This window comes from Callospermophilus lateralis, chromosome 3 (assembly GCF_048772815.1).
Source record: "Callospermophilus lateralis isolate mCalLat2 chromosome 3, mCalLat2.hap1, whole genome shotgun sequence".
NCBI classification, from domain to species: Eukaryota; Metazoa; Chordata; class Mammalia; order Rodentia; family Sciuridae; genus Callospermophilus; species Callospermophilus lateralis.
Genome location: NC_135307.1, coordinates 85,392,264 through 85,409,279, shown reverse-complemented (window position 1 = coordinate 85,409,279; position 17,016 = coordinate 85,392,264). Strand labels below are relative to the sequence as shown.

Here is a 17,016-nt window from a genome sequence, read left to right as displayed (position 1 = left end):
AGACTAGGATCATTTTATATAAGAGACCAGTAGTTGACCTAGACATGTGGTTCAGATTAGTGATAAGGAACAAATGTGGTACAGTTGCATAATAGCAAACAAGATCTTGAAGAGCTGTCACAGGATACCACCTACAGGATACAAATGGGAAAACAGCCTTACCTTTGCTCTATCAGACCATCCAAAGGACTGCACTGTCACATCTAATCGTTTCATTAACATGCGGCGGCGGCATTCATATTCACAGGAAAGGGCATCATTAATTCTTTCCAGTTGTTCCTAAGGAATTTGGAACAAAAACCATAAACTTCAGACTCATTCTACACAGAAACCTAAGAATTAAGTACTTCCTACTAATTCAAAATATACTATACTTAACCATTTTCTAATTCCCTTTAGACTTTATGGTGAATTATTTAAATAATGAACATCTGATAGAACATTTATGATATTCAGAATATATTAAACAAGTTTATCTTCAATTAAACATATTAAGTAAAACCTCTACTTTCCATGTAATATGGACCAATATAGAAAAAATATACCAGTAATTTCTCTTCTCATCAGCTTTAAAAATATTATCTTTTTGAAATCATAACTACACTAACAGATTGGGCAATTTCAATATTCTTGACCAGGTATGTTTTCACTTAATAATTTGATTGAAGAAATGTTTATATATATTACTCTAGAATATCAATCCATTTTAATTCTGCAAAATAACATGCATGCTATGCATTGTAAAATTTGAATGTCCATTTACAAAATTAAGTCATTATATGGTTCATATATTATTTGCCACCCACCCCACAAAGTTTCCTGTGTTGGAGACTTTGTCTGAAGGTTGGCAGTATTGGGAAGCAGTAAGAGAATTAAAAAATAGGGCCTAGTAGAAGATCCTTAGGTCAACTGGGGTTGCCCCTGAAAGGGACTGTGGGACCCCAGCCTCTCTGGCTTCCTGTTTGACAATGATATCTCCCTTCAACTACCATCCTTGCAATCATTAGGTTACAAAGCCAAGAGGCAGCCCTTGCAAGAGCCTACACCATGCTGTCTGGACATTCAGGCTCTAAGACTGAGATAGATAAAGTTCTTTTCTTTATAAAGTTATTCTGACTTGAGTATTTCAATGTAGTAACAAAAAATTAACTAATACAATCATATGAACCAAACTAATAAGAAAGGAAGATTTACCGCCTGTTCCGGACTTAAATCAATTTTTAGCAGTGGTTTTCCCACATGATTTTTCTGGACTTTAGAGAGAATATCCTTTACCTAAAAGTAAATACAAAAAATTGTGAAAATGTATATACCTAATTTAAAAACAAGCTTATTCTGGTTTGAGTGTTGTTTTGAACATTAGAGAATAAATAAAATGTTAAAGTGATATAATTAAAATACACCTTCACAAATCAGGAAAGAGTATCATTACTATCTTTTTCAAATAAGCACCAGTTATATTGATTCAAGTTACAAAAGATCTTTCCAATAAAAAGAAATAGTGTACAGAGACTAAAGTACCTATTAAAGGGTTCTACTATAAGAAATTGGGTCTTATGTGAAATAATCTTAAGATGGCAATCTCTTACTTCCTGGTAAATTCTCAAAGAGGATACTTACACATTTAACAAGCATACTGATTTTTCTCAAATACTATGTGCACATTCTAATTGTATTTATTCTGGTTTCATTGTTCAGCAAGACAATATAAAAATGTCAATTATTGTCACCACATACACATTTTCATTACTTTTGCAAAGTCACTGGTTTTAATTACTTAAAACATTTATTTTGGTAAGCAAGATATTTGGCATTTACTTTTTCTTTAGTAGTATCAGGAGCTATCCAATAATAATAATCTATCCTGAATAAAACGACCACAGAATGACAGCCTAAGTAGGCTCACCTTCCTAACTACAGAATCTTTCACTAGCTAAAGAAAATGTTTCAAAAATAAGTGAAATATTTAAAGTTTCTTAGTTATAAGGTAATAACAGAAGATAATCAGGAGCAGTTCAGATTTTAAGGAGAATGAAGCTTATTTAATTAATGTTGGGGGCACTCCTGAAGAAAAATAATTCAAAATTACATTGGAAGATGGGGTAGTAATAGGAAATGACTGTAAATGAACATGAGGTTTCTTTTCACAGTGATGGAAGTGTTCTAAAATTAGATTTTAGAGATGGTTGTACAATCTGGTAAATATACTAAAATTCATTGATTATATATTTAAGATGAAATGAATTTCATGACATGCAAATTATATCTAGAAAATCATACTTTAAATTAGCTTAGAAAGTACTTATGCAAATGAGACCCCAGAGTTTAAGCTTCACTAGCTTAGTAGCAATCTACCTCTATACCAATGATATTGACCTGATCTTTTACATATCTTATGGAATTAACTTATTTTCTTAAAATATGTCATTTCTACAAATTCCAATCATGGTAAGTAATGTCAATTTTATGTTATTTTATACATTATTTATTTATTTTTGTACTGGGGATTGAACCCAGGGGCACCTAACCACTGAGCAATATCCCCAGCCCTTTTTTATTTTGAGACAGGGTCTCACAATGTTACCTAGGACCTTGCTTGGCTAGCCTTGAACTTTTGATCCTCCTACCTTAGAATTCCAAGTCACTGGGATTAAGGCATGCACCAGGTTTTAACTCCTCATTCCAGAGGGATTCTAAATGCACACATATAGTTTCCTACATGTAGCCACCCTCAGATATTCCCATTCCTTATTATGGAGTGAGTGAAGATCATAGGCTCTGGAAAGTGACTAAATATGTTCAAACCTCAGATTTTTACCACTACTTGGAAACTTGCTTATTTAAATTATTAAATCTTTCAATACCTCAGTTTTTTTTCCCATAGACGTTATTATCTCATGTGTAATATGAGAATTAGATGAGTTATACATATAAGCATTTAGAACAGTAAATGATACCTATTTGCTGTTATACCTTTGAACAGCTTTAGATTGTACTGTAAAAATTTTCCCCCAATGATAATAAGTTGTCTTCTGGGCATATATCACAGGTAGAAGAAAGAAAATAGAGAAATTTTTAGTTTTAATAGGAAGTGAGTGGTATAGGAAGCCTTTTTAGATAAATAGCCCAGAAGACCATTATAAGGGGAAAAACATGAGGTATGAGATTTGTACTTGTCTTTAACTATTCTGTCAGAATACTCATTTATGCATTCATTATGTAATACTCACCTACTAAACACATGTCAACAAAAAAACTTTTTACTCAGAGCCAAAGAAACCCCACTGTAACATCCATTGGGAAAAAAGTTTAATTTCTCTTTTGACTTTACAGAAAAACTATCCTTCTTTCATTATACTGTATTATATCACTGATTACTAACAGAATCTTTAAATTTGAAAAGTTATTTCTATTATGGCAAACTCTAGCCAAGCCTAACAGCACTCACATGTTAAGATCTGATACTTAAATATTAGCCATAGGCAAATTAAGTCACACAGACATTAAGTCCAAATCCAAAATTTAGTTTACATGAAGACAAATTTGTCTTGAAATTATAATGTATATTTTACTCTTAAAGGAAAGGCTTTCATTTTAATTCAGCATTTATATGTTAGTATTTAGCTAAATTTGGAGAAAATAAAAATAAAACAAATACAATACCTTTGATTCCACTTGGTTTAGCATAAGTGGAATGTCGGAAGTGGTTGACTTGGGAACACCAAGAGAATCACATATAACTTGAACTTCCTGATAAATTTCACTGTTTTTATCTAACTGAGAATTTTTACGTTTCTTCTTCTGCAATATCTGTGAAGCTTGAAGTTCTGTACTTAAAAATACTATAACAAAAAAAGGTTAAAACAAATGTTGTTATCTGCACCAAATATCTTAAATAAAATAAGTATCAACAATACCAAAACCAATATTCCCTTACAAAGAACCAAAGAACAATACCAGCATTTGCAGAACACAGTAAACTGTGTTAAGGCAGCGGAGGTGGATGGGACACAACTTACCTAAAGCTACATAAAACACTCTTTCAAATTTATACTGTACTTTAAATGGCTAATTGTTTTTCACATTGGAGAAGTCTGAGCAGCTCCCCCTAGAGTCAAGCATACAAGGCTCCAGGTCCCTCCAAAGGAGAAGCTTCACTTTTCACCTATTTTACCTGTATAGATTTACTCTAAGACTTAGTTTGAATAAATGAATGAGTAAAAAAAGAGGGGGGGCACTAAAAATAAAAATGAAAATGAGTTTGTTTAATACCATCAGGTAAAAGAGGAATGAACGAATAAATGACTTATTATATTCTCCTTGATTTTGCACTAGCTGGCTGCAGTTCCATTTTAATTAATACAGTAAATGATCTACAATGCTATTTCAATGTACCTACACATTTTGTTCTGAGTCAGGCACAGTGTATACAATGGAGTTGCAAAATCAGAGAGACTGCCTACCCTTAAAGAGTTTAAAATCCAGTAGAAAAGACCTACCAAAAAATTAAGAATGTATGAGACTTTACTAACACATTCTCTTATGAGAAAGCACTGGGCTAGGAGAAAATGTGTAGCTCTAACTCACCTATACATGGACAGAACAATGTGAATCAGGAAAGACCACACGAAGCTATTCACAACTCCCTCTCCTTTCACTATTCTATTCTATTCTTTCAAAAGCCATATTTAAGAAAATTACTAAAAAGTCTTTGATGGATAGTCTTATTTTAAATTAACTTTTCACTACAACAGTTATGATATTGTTTTTGTCCTTAGTTAAAATTGACAATACACAAAAGCCACAATTTAATATAGCAGTTTCAAATTCAGCTGAGAACACAATATCTAGGAAACTGTATAAAAAGTATAGATACCAGGATCCCATCCTCAGAGATTCTAAATGAACAGAGATGAAGCAGAAGTTGGACATCTGTGTAGTTTGTTTTAGAGTCAAGGTGACTCTCATGGAGAGAGAAAAACCACTAATTTTCTAGGCAATCTACATATTACAGTCTAAAGAGCCAAATACCAAAAAGTTACAACCAGTATCTACCATACTTCATTGATGAGGACTACACTAAGGACCCTCTGATTTAAAAATCTCATTAAAAGAGATTACTAGTTCTTCAGAAATGTATCTTTGGAAGTCTGCATTTGTTCTGCAGAAGCATGCTCTAAGCAATAGTTCAATCAAGAGTTTAGTCTAGTACTTATAAAACTAACCTATGCAGAGTATAAACAATACAGGGAAAAGTAAGTTGTCTTCCTACCACAGATCCTCAGATTCCCTTCCCAGAAGAGACCAACATTATTAGTTGCTTGGGCATTTTTTTAGACATATATTTGTGTTTATATATATATATATACACACACACATATGTATATTTAATATGTATATATATGCACATATATGTATATTTAATATGCATATATATGTACATATATGTATATTTAATACACAAATTCACTATCTGTGTACTTTTGTTTCTTTTATACAAGAGTAAATTATGCATGTTCTATGTTGCTTTTTACTAGCAACGTATCTCAGAGATTACTCCATAAAAGCACATTTGATCTACTTTCATTTTTCCTAATGACTATAGATTGTGATATCACTGCATAAATGCACCATCCCCATTTAACTATTTGTGGACACTCAGGTTTCCAGTCTTCTTGATATCACAATGTTGTAATAAACATCCTTTTCATTTATCTTTCAATATTTAGGGCATTAGATATGTATTCAGAGACAATGAATTACCAGGTCAAAGAGAGGTGAGTTTTTAACTATGATTTTGAAAAGCTGTCCTCCTAAGAGGCTACACCAGTTATTTGACCCCCATAGCATGTCTACAGTATATAAGAATTTGTTATCCTACACACTTGTATTATTTTATTTTTATAATGCCTTGATTTTGAAAAACATTGTGCATCTTTTCATTTTGTAAGCAATTTTAAAATTCTTTTTCTTGCAGGGTGTGGTGGCACACGCCTGTAATCCAAAGAGGCTGAGGCAGGAGGATTGCGAGTTCAAAGCCAGCTTCAGCAACTTAGCAAGGCCCTAAGCAACACAGCAAGACCCTGTCTCTAAATAAAATATCTTAAAAAGGGTTGGGGATGTGGCTCAGTGGTTGAGTGCCCCTGGGTTCAATTCCCAGTACAAAAAAAAAAAATTTTTTTCTTTATAATACATGTTCATGTCTTATATACTTCATACATTTTTCTAGTTAAGTTCTCATGTTTTCCTCCTGATTCATTAAAGTTTTTCCCATAGGAAGGAATGTAGCCCTTTTTTATTTTAAGCACACTACAAACATTCCAGGAGCAACAGCAAGATTATTATATGACTAAATATGATTCAAACAGCTAACTATAACTATACTTCAGTTAAACTAAAGATAAAGAGTAAATTTTGGTAAGAGTGTGAATTGATTTCTGAAGCAAAATATGGCAATATAACTAGACAAGAGATTTTTTAAAATGTTCATAGTCTTTGTCTAAGTAAAACTAACCAGAAACACATATTGTTTTAAAATAGAAAAAAAATTCAAATACCTCCAAACTTGAAATCTATTAACTAAAAATATTATGCCAATAAAAAGTAATATAGTTAATTTAAATCAATTTGATAAAAAAAAAAAAATAAGCTGGGCATAGTGGAGTACACATGTAATCCCAGCTACCTGGGAGGCTGAGGCAGGAAGATTGCAAGTTCAAAGCCAACATTGGTAATTTAATGAGACTCTGTCTCAAAATAAAATAAAATAAAAGGAGCACTTGCCTAGCATGCACAAGGTCCTGGATTTAATCACCAGTATCACAAAATAATAACAACAGGAAGTGAGGGGGAAATGAAGAGTAGAATAATACATTAAATGAGGGGAAGAGGAAAAGGAACTGCATCTGTAACAGTTTCTCAATCATTCCTCTGTGTGTGTGTGTGTGTGTGTGTGTGTGTGTGTACACACACACACAAGAAAAAGGGAAAGAAAATACACCAAAAAGTTGCAAGGCACAGTGACATAAGCCTGTAATACCAGCATCTTCGGAGGTTGAGGCAGGAGGATTGAGAGTTCAAATCCAATTTCAGCAAAAGCAAGGCACTAAACAACTCAGTGAGATCCTGTCTCTAAAATACAAAATAGGGCTGGGGATGTGGCTCTGTGGTCGAATGCCCCTGAATTCATTCCCAAGTACTCGCCCCCCCAAAAGAAAATACACCAAAAGTATTCATAATTCTCAATAGGTAGGAAAGTTATAAATTATTTTCTTCTTTACAATTTTGTCTACTTTCTAAGACTTACACAATCAGCATGTAAGTTTAAAACTTTACCATTTTAGCCATTTTTAGGCATAAAGCTCTGTAACAATAAGCATATTTATATTATTGCATTGCCATTATCCCATCAATCTCCAGAACTTTTTCATCTTCCCCAGTGAAACTTGGTATCCATAAATATTAACACCCCATCACATTCCTCCTGAGCATGTATTTTGATAATCAAAAAGGACTATACAATCTTTTCTTAAAAAAACAAAACAAAACACTGACATCTTCCTGGTGCCTATAACAGTTTTTGGTACAAGAGTAGGTGATCAATAAATGTTTTTGAACAGATTATCATTCAATGCCTATCACTAAAATGAGATCTCATGATCTCCTTAGCAGTCTAGTTTCCAGAGTTTTAAATTAAATAGGACCTTGGAGATCACCAACTTTACACATCTAGTCATAAATGCTAAGAGACGAATAAGGTGAAGGAAATGGAAAGTACAAACATAAGGCATTCTATATTAAGCCATAATATCCCAAGTGTTAGAGGATATACTCGTAGAATTTACTTAAATTTATTTATGCAAACATATGAGACAGCATCATATTTTAAATCAAATACTAAAATATTTTCAACAGATAAAATGAGTAATGTTTCATTAATGAAACTGCATAAATTTTGGCTTGAAAATAACAAAACCAGATCAAACACATGCATTTAAATGTCCAAGGAAATATAACTTACATAGAAGTTTCAAACAGTCATCCTTGTTTTTTAAACGATCTTTAATATCTCCTGATATGAGAACAGAATATGGACATGCCATTTCTTTTAAAAAACCACTTATCTCAAGTTGGAAGCTCTCTAGGTCATCTCTCCCTTTAAAAAAGAAAAATCATAATACATTTACTAAGTACTTACCATATAATCCAATACTATGAAATCTACCTCATTAATTTCAATTTTATATTCAATTCTAAATTTTCACTTTCACATTTAATCCTTAGATGTGTAACTACAAAGCTTAGGTTAAGGCAAATAATTTCCATACAAAGTGTGTGTGTGTGTGTGTGTGTGTGTGTACACGCACGCGCAAGTGTTTAGGCTTAAATTTAAGAACAAAAATATCAATTTAAGAACATCTGTAATAACAAGATTGCAAACACTTATATTTAAATCTCTGACAAGTTTTGTCCAATGAACTCTCCATAAAATCAGGTAAACTGGAAATATTTGGAATTAGCAATTGAAACACTTAAAACATTATTAGATCTACAATTATTGTAACTGGCTTCAGAGTAAATTACCCATTTCTTTTTTATTTCTAACCAGATTATTAAATGCAATCATTTAATTAAGTTTCATTATCTTTAATTTGCAATGTAATTATGTAGGAACTTGTGCCTTGTTTTGAATTCACATTATTTTACTTTGTTTCACAGGAATTCTGTTAAATTTGTTGCTTGTTTTCTTTTGTGTTTGCAGTGCTAGAGATGGAACCCGCTATGGAAGTACTCTACCACTGAGCTACATTCCCAGCCCAACTTCTGTTAAATTTGGCAAGGAAAAAAATAATTTCAAAGGACAGCTTTAGAAGGGAAGACTATTTTGTTCCCTAGCAAATGCCCAATAGTTTTTCATGTTTTATTTTCTCACACTATCTGAAATTATACCAAAGATTGGGCAGAGAGCGGGGGCGGGGGCAGGTGGGTGGTGCATGACTGTAATCCCAGCAGCTCAGGAAGCTGAGGCAGGAAGATCAACAGTGCAAAGTCAATCTCAGCAAGGCAATTCAGTGAGACCATGTCTCTAAATAAAAAATACAAAAAATAGGGCTGGAGATGTGATTCAGTGTCGAGTGCCCCCAAGTTCAATCCCTGGTACCAAAAAATAAAATAAAATAAAAAAAGATCCACAAGGACTCCAGTTACCAACATGATAATAAATTGAATAAGCTTTGAGTCAGGGCATATTTTTATAAAAGTATTTCTATATAAATACATGCCCTGAGTTTCAGGCTTAGGAATAATTTAAATTAGAGATTACATGTATATAAAATTAGTTCAAAACTGAGTCATATTAAAAAAATTTTTTTAAATAACCAAATTCAGACTATTTTTTGCTAAAGAACAATACTAGAGTCAACACAGCAGATAAATAGTATTGTTCATAATTTTACATCAAATTTGAAAATCAGTTTTATATTACTATAAAATTCTAAATCAAGATTTTTAATATCCCATACTGAACTTCTCCCCATTAGCAATTTTTCTTTCTACTGTGATCCCATAATTAATAAGATTATAAATTATGAGCTATCAGTTTATTAGTAATAACAGAAAGGTAAATAAAACTAAATGACAATACCAGTTGAAGTGATACTTTCTTCCAAGTTGCACAATGATTTTATTTGAGAGCCTAACCAAATACAGAGCTCTGAAAATTCAGGTGAAGACAGTCCACCTTCTGCTGCTTTGGTAAGGGCTTGTTCTTCTAACAGTGGTCCCTTATACCTAGAAGAAAAGGCAATTAAAAAAGAAAAGAAAAAAAATCTAATATTCTCTATCAAGGCCTATTCAGGCTTAGGAATAAAATTTAAATTAGAGATTACATGTATATAAAATTATATGCTACCTGTTTCGGTACATAAAGTGATATTAGAACACAGGGAATAAAAATACTAATTTACAGAATTGTCTATGGCTGCTTTCATACTACCACAGCAGATGTGAGCAGTTATAACCAGGTAATTGATCAGTAAAGCCTATAATGTTAACTATCTGGCCTTTTACAGAAATAGTTTGCCAATTCTTACTCTATACAAATAGTATTTGGCTTTTTTCCCCATATTTTAACATTTTACCATAAAACTATCTAACAATTGTCAATATTACAGATAATACAAAGTCAGATAATAGGAATTTTTTCAGTTTTATATTAGTTCCAAAAATAAGATTTATAGTGAAAAAAAATACAGGCGCAAATTTTAAATTTCAAAAACCTAAACCTGAAAAATACCTATGAGATCAATTTAACCTAAATCATTTTTTTTCCATTTCACAATTTTATACTTTTAAATACTTTTGCAAATGTATTTGACAAGAACCTTAAAGTTTCAAAATAGCTATGCTAAGTCTCCAGATCCACCCATTTCCAGCAAATGTCACAATGTCATTCTTTTTATGGCTGAGTAATATTCCATTGTGTATATATACCACATTTTCTTTATCCATTCATCTGTTGTAGGGCACCTGGGTTGATTCCATAGCTTGGGATTTGTTTTGTTTTGATTTCATTTTTATTTAATTCTGCTTTATAATTATATAAAATATTTCTGTGGATTTAAAGTCTAATTTACAAAACAAGGTACATTCACACAAATCTAGTTCACAATCTTAATCTTATTCTATTCCCTATGCTCTGCCTCCCACCCAACATGTAACCATATTTACAAGTTTGGGGTTATACTTCTATAATAGTTTTTAAAATAATACAAGCATATATATTTTTCTCCTTTTTTAGGATAAAAGGTAGCCTATTACATACTGTTGTATTGCTTCCTTCAAACATACATGCTCATACATATATTTGCATTTACTAGAGATGAATACGTACAGATAAATTACAATCATTTTTATAGCTGTGTATTATCTGTCTGAATACATCATATCTTCATCAGCTTCTAATGAGGATATCCTGGTAGTTTCTACTATTTTGTTATTATAATTTGGCAAAGTTTCATCAGTGTATATTTGGGATAGATTCCTAAAGGTGGGATTTTGGGATCAAAGAGTATATAGATATATAATTTTGTTAGACATTATTAAATCTTCATTATTAAATCTTCCTCTACAGGAGTTGTACTATCAAAGTACCTATCACTGTCTGGTAATTCACTGAAAGTATCAAACTTGGAATTCTGACTATGTGGTAGGTCAATGTAGTTTTAATTTACATTTCTTTTATAAGCAAGGCTATGTGTCTCTGCATATGTTTAAGTCATTTGCATTTGTTTTTCTCTGAATTCTCCAGTTGTATCACATGGGGAATATTTTCTGACTCCCACTTTGCAGGTAAAGAAATTAAGACTTAACAAGGTGAGGATACCTGCCTTAAGTAGCAGGCCAGGCACAATGCTAGTCATATACAATTCATTCAATCATTATAACAATGCTTTGAGGTGGTATTATCCTAATTCTATAGGACTAGAAAATAAGCAAATACACAATGGCATTAGGATTTAAGTGAATTTAGCCCAAATACTCCGTATGAACTCAAACATCTGTCAATACCTATAAGGAAACTAAGCAACTAACCTGACCCAGATGATTCAGCAAATAAAAGGCAGAACTGGGACTGCACCCCCAGCCCAAGGCTGCTTCCTCTATGTCTCACCTCTTCCTCCATATCATACAGTGATTTTCATTGAGACTTAATAGTAAATGTCTTATTTCCCCCATTTGCTTTCATTTCTGCAATAAAATAATCATAAACTCCTGAATAAATGTTTACTAATTCATATTGGTAGATGTAAGTCAGTTTTCATTGAAATGCCATTTATCAAATTCAATAAAAACTGCTCAAATCACCAAAGGAAAAAATTCATAATATTTAATGCCTTAGCTAATCCAGTAAGGTAAAAATAAAGAGGAAAACATAAATACATTTAACAATTCTGAATATCTAATAATTGTAACAGTAGCTAACACAAACTACTTACTTAGGCTAGCCCTAAGCGTTATGCATATATTACCTCATTTAATTGCCATAATACCTATTAGAGTAGGTACTATTCTTAACCTCATTTTACAGATGAGAAAACTGAAGTACAGAGAGAGAACTTCCTTGGGACTGTCATAATCATAGCTAACTGGCTAGGAACTGAGCCATACACTCTATTGCTACAGCCCTATGTTCTTAATCCCTACTTCCCCTACTGAACTGTCGCCATTCAGAAACATATCTAATTGTTTTACATAATAGAAGTATCTGAAAATATTCTGCTAGAATTGAATAACAGTAGGAAATAGTACATCAGACTAGAGCAATGCTTCTTAAACTTTCATATGTATATTGATCTCCTGAGGGTCTTGTTAAAATAGACTAATTCAGCAGAGCAATAGTGAGATCTAAGATTCTGTATTCCTAATTCCCAGGTGATATCAATGCTGCTGGTCCACAGACCTCTCATTAAACAGCACAGTACTAAGAAACTTTTTTTTTTCACTTAAATATCTCTCAATGTTTGTCATCACTGCTCATTGTTTTTACCCTTGTAGACTAGGAGAAATTACAGCAGGTATTCAAGAGTCTATTTATGCCATATTTAGCAACTGTTTAGTGCTTATCACTACTACTACTGCATGCTTGCTTTGATTTCCCAATGCAATTCTGCTATTTACTGAGAATAGCCATGCTCTTAGTTTGTTCTATACATTCCTATTAGGAAAGTGATATTGTTATTCCAAACACTGGTGATACCCCTCCTAAGCCTAGATTACCTCCCCACCAGGGCCTCTTACTGGAACCATTGGTAGTAGTCTGGCATCACTTCAAGCTAGGTGATCCACATCTTTCCATTAAGGATACTGGCAACTTTCCTCAGAGAGAAAGACATCCAGGGCCTTACTTACTTTCTGTTTATTTTCACCAGCTAACATAACATGAGATTGTGTATTTTCCCCTGTCATTTGCCAACCTGACTAGTGGAGCCTCTGATTCAGCTCTCCACCCCTACCTGCTTCCCATCTCTTCCACTGTGTTCCACCCATAAACAACTCATATTTTGTCAATATCACTCAAAAAGTTTATCCCTATCACCTCTAGCTTTCCTTATTTTTATTCTCAAATTGCACAAGATCGGTTGATAGGTTTTTGTCCTCCTTGCTTTCCAAGACAGTATCCAAATCACTGTTCCTGCTCTCTCAAAAGGTCTAGCCAGTCAGATCTGCCACCCTCTTCCACTTGTGTTTTTCATCTATCAATCTCCTGGACACTCAGCATTCCCTTTTATCACCTTTCCTCTCCACCTGTATTCTTGCCACTATAATGAGTTTATTCAAAGTCCATATGTATATCCTATCTGGTACTCTGAACTTGCAATTTCCCAATTTCCTTTTTACCAACCTTCTTTACCTTATATCAATCAGCTATCTCCTGGACCTTGCCTTCGCTACACCTACTCCACCTCCCAAATCACAAATTCAAACACATCACTCCCTCACCACAACCTACTACATCTATCCTTCCAGCTTGCCTTTTTGACTACTCACCTACAACTACTCTTTGATCTCACTACTTCCATTCCATTGGTCCTTCTACATTCTATTTACTAGTTCCCTCCTTTCTTCACTTAATTTCCTATTCAATTTAGATTCTACAGTGTCATTTCACTTTGGTGCTTAATATTAACTAAAGAAATGAATCCCTGAAATCTAATATCCAATTACTCACTAAGTCTTATAATGTACTTCTTTTCATATTCACTGCCACTAAACAATGTCTCAGGCCACTAAATTCTCCAATTCATTTGCTGAGAGATATACCTTTCCAAATAGATATATAATCACTCCCTTTTTTATTTAAAACCCTTCTGTCATATTCCATTGCTATTAAAGAATAAAATCTACAACAAAGCCTAAAAAGTTGCTGCATGTGCTACTCCTCACCTGACTCTTGCTTCCAATCTCCCACCACTGTGTCCCTTGCACTCTGCCTTCCTACCACATGAAGTTACTTCCTTTTCTTCTAATACAACATGCTCCTTCCTACTTCAAGGTCTTCATGTTTTGTTCTCACTATAAGGACACCTTTATTCTCCTTTTCCATCCAATCTCACGTACTTAACTTCTATTCTCCCTTCCTATTTTATCCCAAAAGTCAATTACTCAGGAACCTACCACTAAGCTTTCTAAAATATTACTGTTCCTTTCATTTGAAGCACTCGTTACAGTTTATGATTATTTGTGTGACCCTGTCTGTTTCTGCACTTGACTGTAAGCCCAACAGGGACAAGAACCAAGATTACTGTGTTCATCACCAATACCTCAGAACAGTGCTCAACATACAGTTGTGTTACCTTCTATAATAGTAGCTCTCAATCTAAGCTGTGAAGCTTTGTAAAAATATTCAAGTCTGTACTGCACCTCTGCAGATGATCATTCAGTCAGCTGTGGTATCTGCCAGAATGGGGAACATTTTTCACAACCTCCATACATGATTTTTTTTTTTCTGAGACAGGGTCTCACTAACTGCTAACGCTGGCCTTGAATTTATGATCCTCCTACCTTAGCCTCCAGAGTCACTGAGATTACAGAAGGGTGCCACTGCTCCCAGTTCCATACATGACTCTAATGTATAACAAGACCTACTGGTTGAGATCTACTGTTCCACAAAATCATGAACTACTGTGAAATCATCTGCTCCAAAACACTCATTTCAGAGATGAGGAAACTGAGTGATTCCAACCGTTTTCATTCATAATATACTATAACATTAAATTATTCTTTATCAGATTCCCTTTTAGTTCCTCCCATTAATTTCTTTATACAACAAACTAAAGCACCTTCACTGATATCCTAAATGTCTAAAACCACAATAGAAAATACATTAGTCACTATTTACATGGACATTTGAAAACAGTATAAATTATAACATACTGTAAAAACTATTTTTTCACATTTCATTATCATGGAATTCGCATTTCAAACCCTTTTCCTCAGGTATTCTAGGAAAAATAAACAATTTTATAGTATGCAAACTCTTTTACTTCCCATACTGAATAATGTGAAACTAATTTTTCTTGATAAAAGTCAGAACTACAGAAAACTTCATTTTCCAAAACACTAAAATATAAACAGTAAGTTCAAGGAATGAAAGAAGGAATAAAAACACTGTTTTCCCCCTTTTCATAAATGATTTACAGGATCCCATTGTTCTTATTGGGAGTACTTTGGCAATCAAACTAGAGTCTAAACACTTTGAAGTATTTTAACTTCCTGTCTTCATTACTTCTTTAATCAAGTTAAGTAAGAATTTCCAAGGGATTGCACATAAGTAAAAACAAAAACAAATGCCTCTTAAATAATCACTATCTGTTCCTTCATTAAACAAACATTTATTCAAGAGCTACTAACGTGAAGTTCTCTAATGCAGGGTCACAGCAGAGTAGGTTTTATCTGGGTGCAACTAAAGAAGCAGTTGGTAGAGGCACAAATGTAGTTTGGGGGAGAAAAATCAAGGACATAAGGGTTTCAAGTTTTACACAGTACTGCGAAGGCACAGTTCACCCCATTAAGAAGTCCTTGCATGCAGCACAGCAAAAGACTATGCAGATTGCTCCAAGCTTTTTAGGTTTTTAATAGGAATCTTTTCGACTCTCAAATAATCTGGTCCTATGCTTACTTCTGTGCAAGTTTCCTTTGAACTTGTATTCATTCATTTGCCCATTCACTCAGTCACCATACACGTGACAGACCCCAATCTGGGATGTTGCTGGGAGCGCAGCAGTAAACAAAACCCGGAAGGTACCAGTTTTCCAGGAGCTGATTTGGGAGGAGGGAGAAAAAGCAAGAGTGAAGTTGAAGAGACTGACAAATTGGCAAACAAGATAGGAGCAAGGGCTGTGATGAAAAACGGGATGAGCGTAGGTTATGTTGTGGAGTATAAGGACCCCGACACCTGCAAGCTGTTAACATCAATGCCACCTCGACCCCTGGGAGTTCTCATAAAAGTACTCTGAATTGTGAATAGCAGCAGGCAAGAGACTCCTTGTACCTTCCACGACTAAGTGAGTTTATAATAATCCGAAAACCTTTTCTAGCACATAAATATGTATTAGCGAACGGATTAAATGGTTCAATGCATGGATTCGCACTGAACTAAACAAAATGCTTTCTCCTGTCAAAGATGCAGGAATGATTGACTCTTGAGCCCCAAGTAAGTGCCGGGTTGTACACTGTAGGAGACGAGTCCACAGCCATAGTTCGGGTTCCAGGACCGCCCCCGGGCGCGAAAACAACGTCAACATAAACATCACCTGCCGGCACGGGCGTGCCTGCAGGACCGGCGGTAGCTCTCCGGCTCCACGCCAGACCATCCCGCAGGGTCCGGCTGCAGAGTTTCTAAGCAAAGAGTTTGGAAGAGGGGGCCACGCGCCCCAGCTCTCCGGCCCTGCTCCACCCTCTAAACGGATTTCTCTCCCGCCTCCCGCTTAACTCCGTCAGCGCCGGAAGCAGCAAGGCTGAGGAGGCCTGCACCGGGCCGCGCAGACTCAGCGGAGATTGACGGGGAGGAGGCTGCAGCAGCCAAACGGAAGAAAAGGTTACGTTTTCGAGGGAAAAGTCCCAAGAACACTTACCCCAGAGCCTCCAGTGTGTCTAGCACGTCCCCCTCCATGGTAGCTTCGGGACCCGGCTCCGGCCCTCTCATGGTCCTTTGGCCCAAAGCTGTTCGGCTTTCTAAAGAGACCGCCGGAAACCAACGTCACAGCGCCAAGGTTCCGGTTAGGATATCGACGGTGACTACTAAGTGCACCTCTGAATGAGGCCGCCAAGGTTCCCGGCCTAAGGAAGTCCACGCTTGATTGATAGAGTCTAAAACCGCTTTGTATAATAGTAGTAGTTTCTTAAAACAATAATAAAAAGTAAATAATTGCAATAAAAGGAATCTTTATGGAGCCTTATCAGTATGTTGAAATCAAACATCAAATATTAAGTTGCTTAGGACCTCGCTAAGTAGCT

The 17,016-nt window shown here is 34.6% G+C and overlaps 1 protein-coding gene across 1 annotated transcript in view; it reads right to left on the bottom strand.

The window, feature by feature from the left end:
* The window catches only part of Fam98b (family with sequence similarity 98 member B), a 30,201-nt gene extending 13,477 nt beyond the window's left edge, over nucleotides 1-16,724 (bottom strand). Inside the window, exons 1-6 of the mRNA XM_076848477.1 lie at nucleotides 16,635-16,724; nucleotides 9,644-9,789; nucleotides 8,021-8,155; nucleotides 3,664-3,842; nucleotides 1,195-1,275; nucleotides 163-279 (exon numbers count right to left, since the gene is read on the bottom strand). Of these exons, the coding sequence (XP_076704592.1) occupies nucleotides 163-279; nucleotides 1,195-1,275; nucleotides 3,664-3,842; nucleotides 8,021-8,155; nucleotides 9,644-9,789; nucleotides 16,635-16,705 (729 nt within the window). The 5' untranslated portion in view covers nucleotides 16,706-16,724. The remainder of the gene's footprint in view (nucleotides 1-162; nucleotides 280-1,194; nucleotides 1,276-3,663; nucleotides 3,843-8,020; nucleotides 8,156-9,643; nucleotides 9,790-16,634) is intronic.
* Nucleotides 16,725-17,016: the final 292 nt, after the last annotated feature.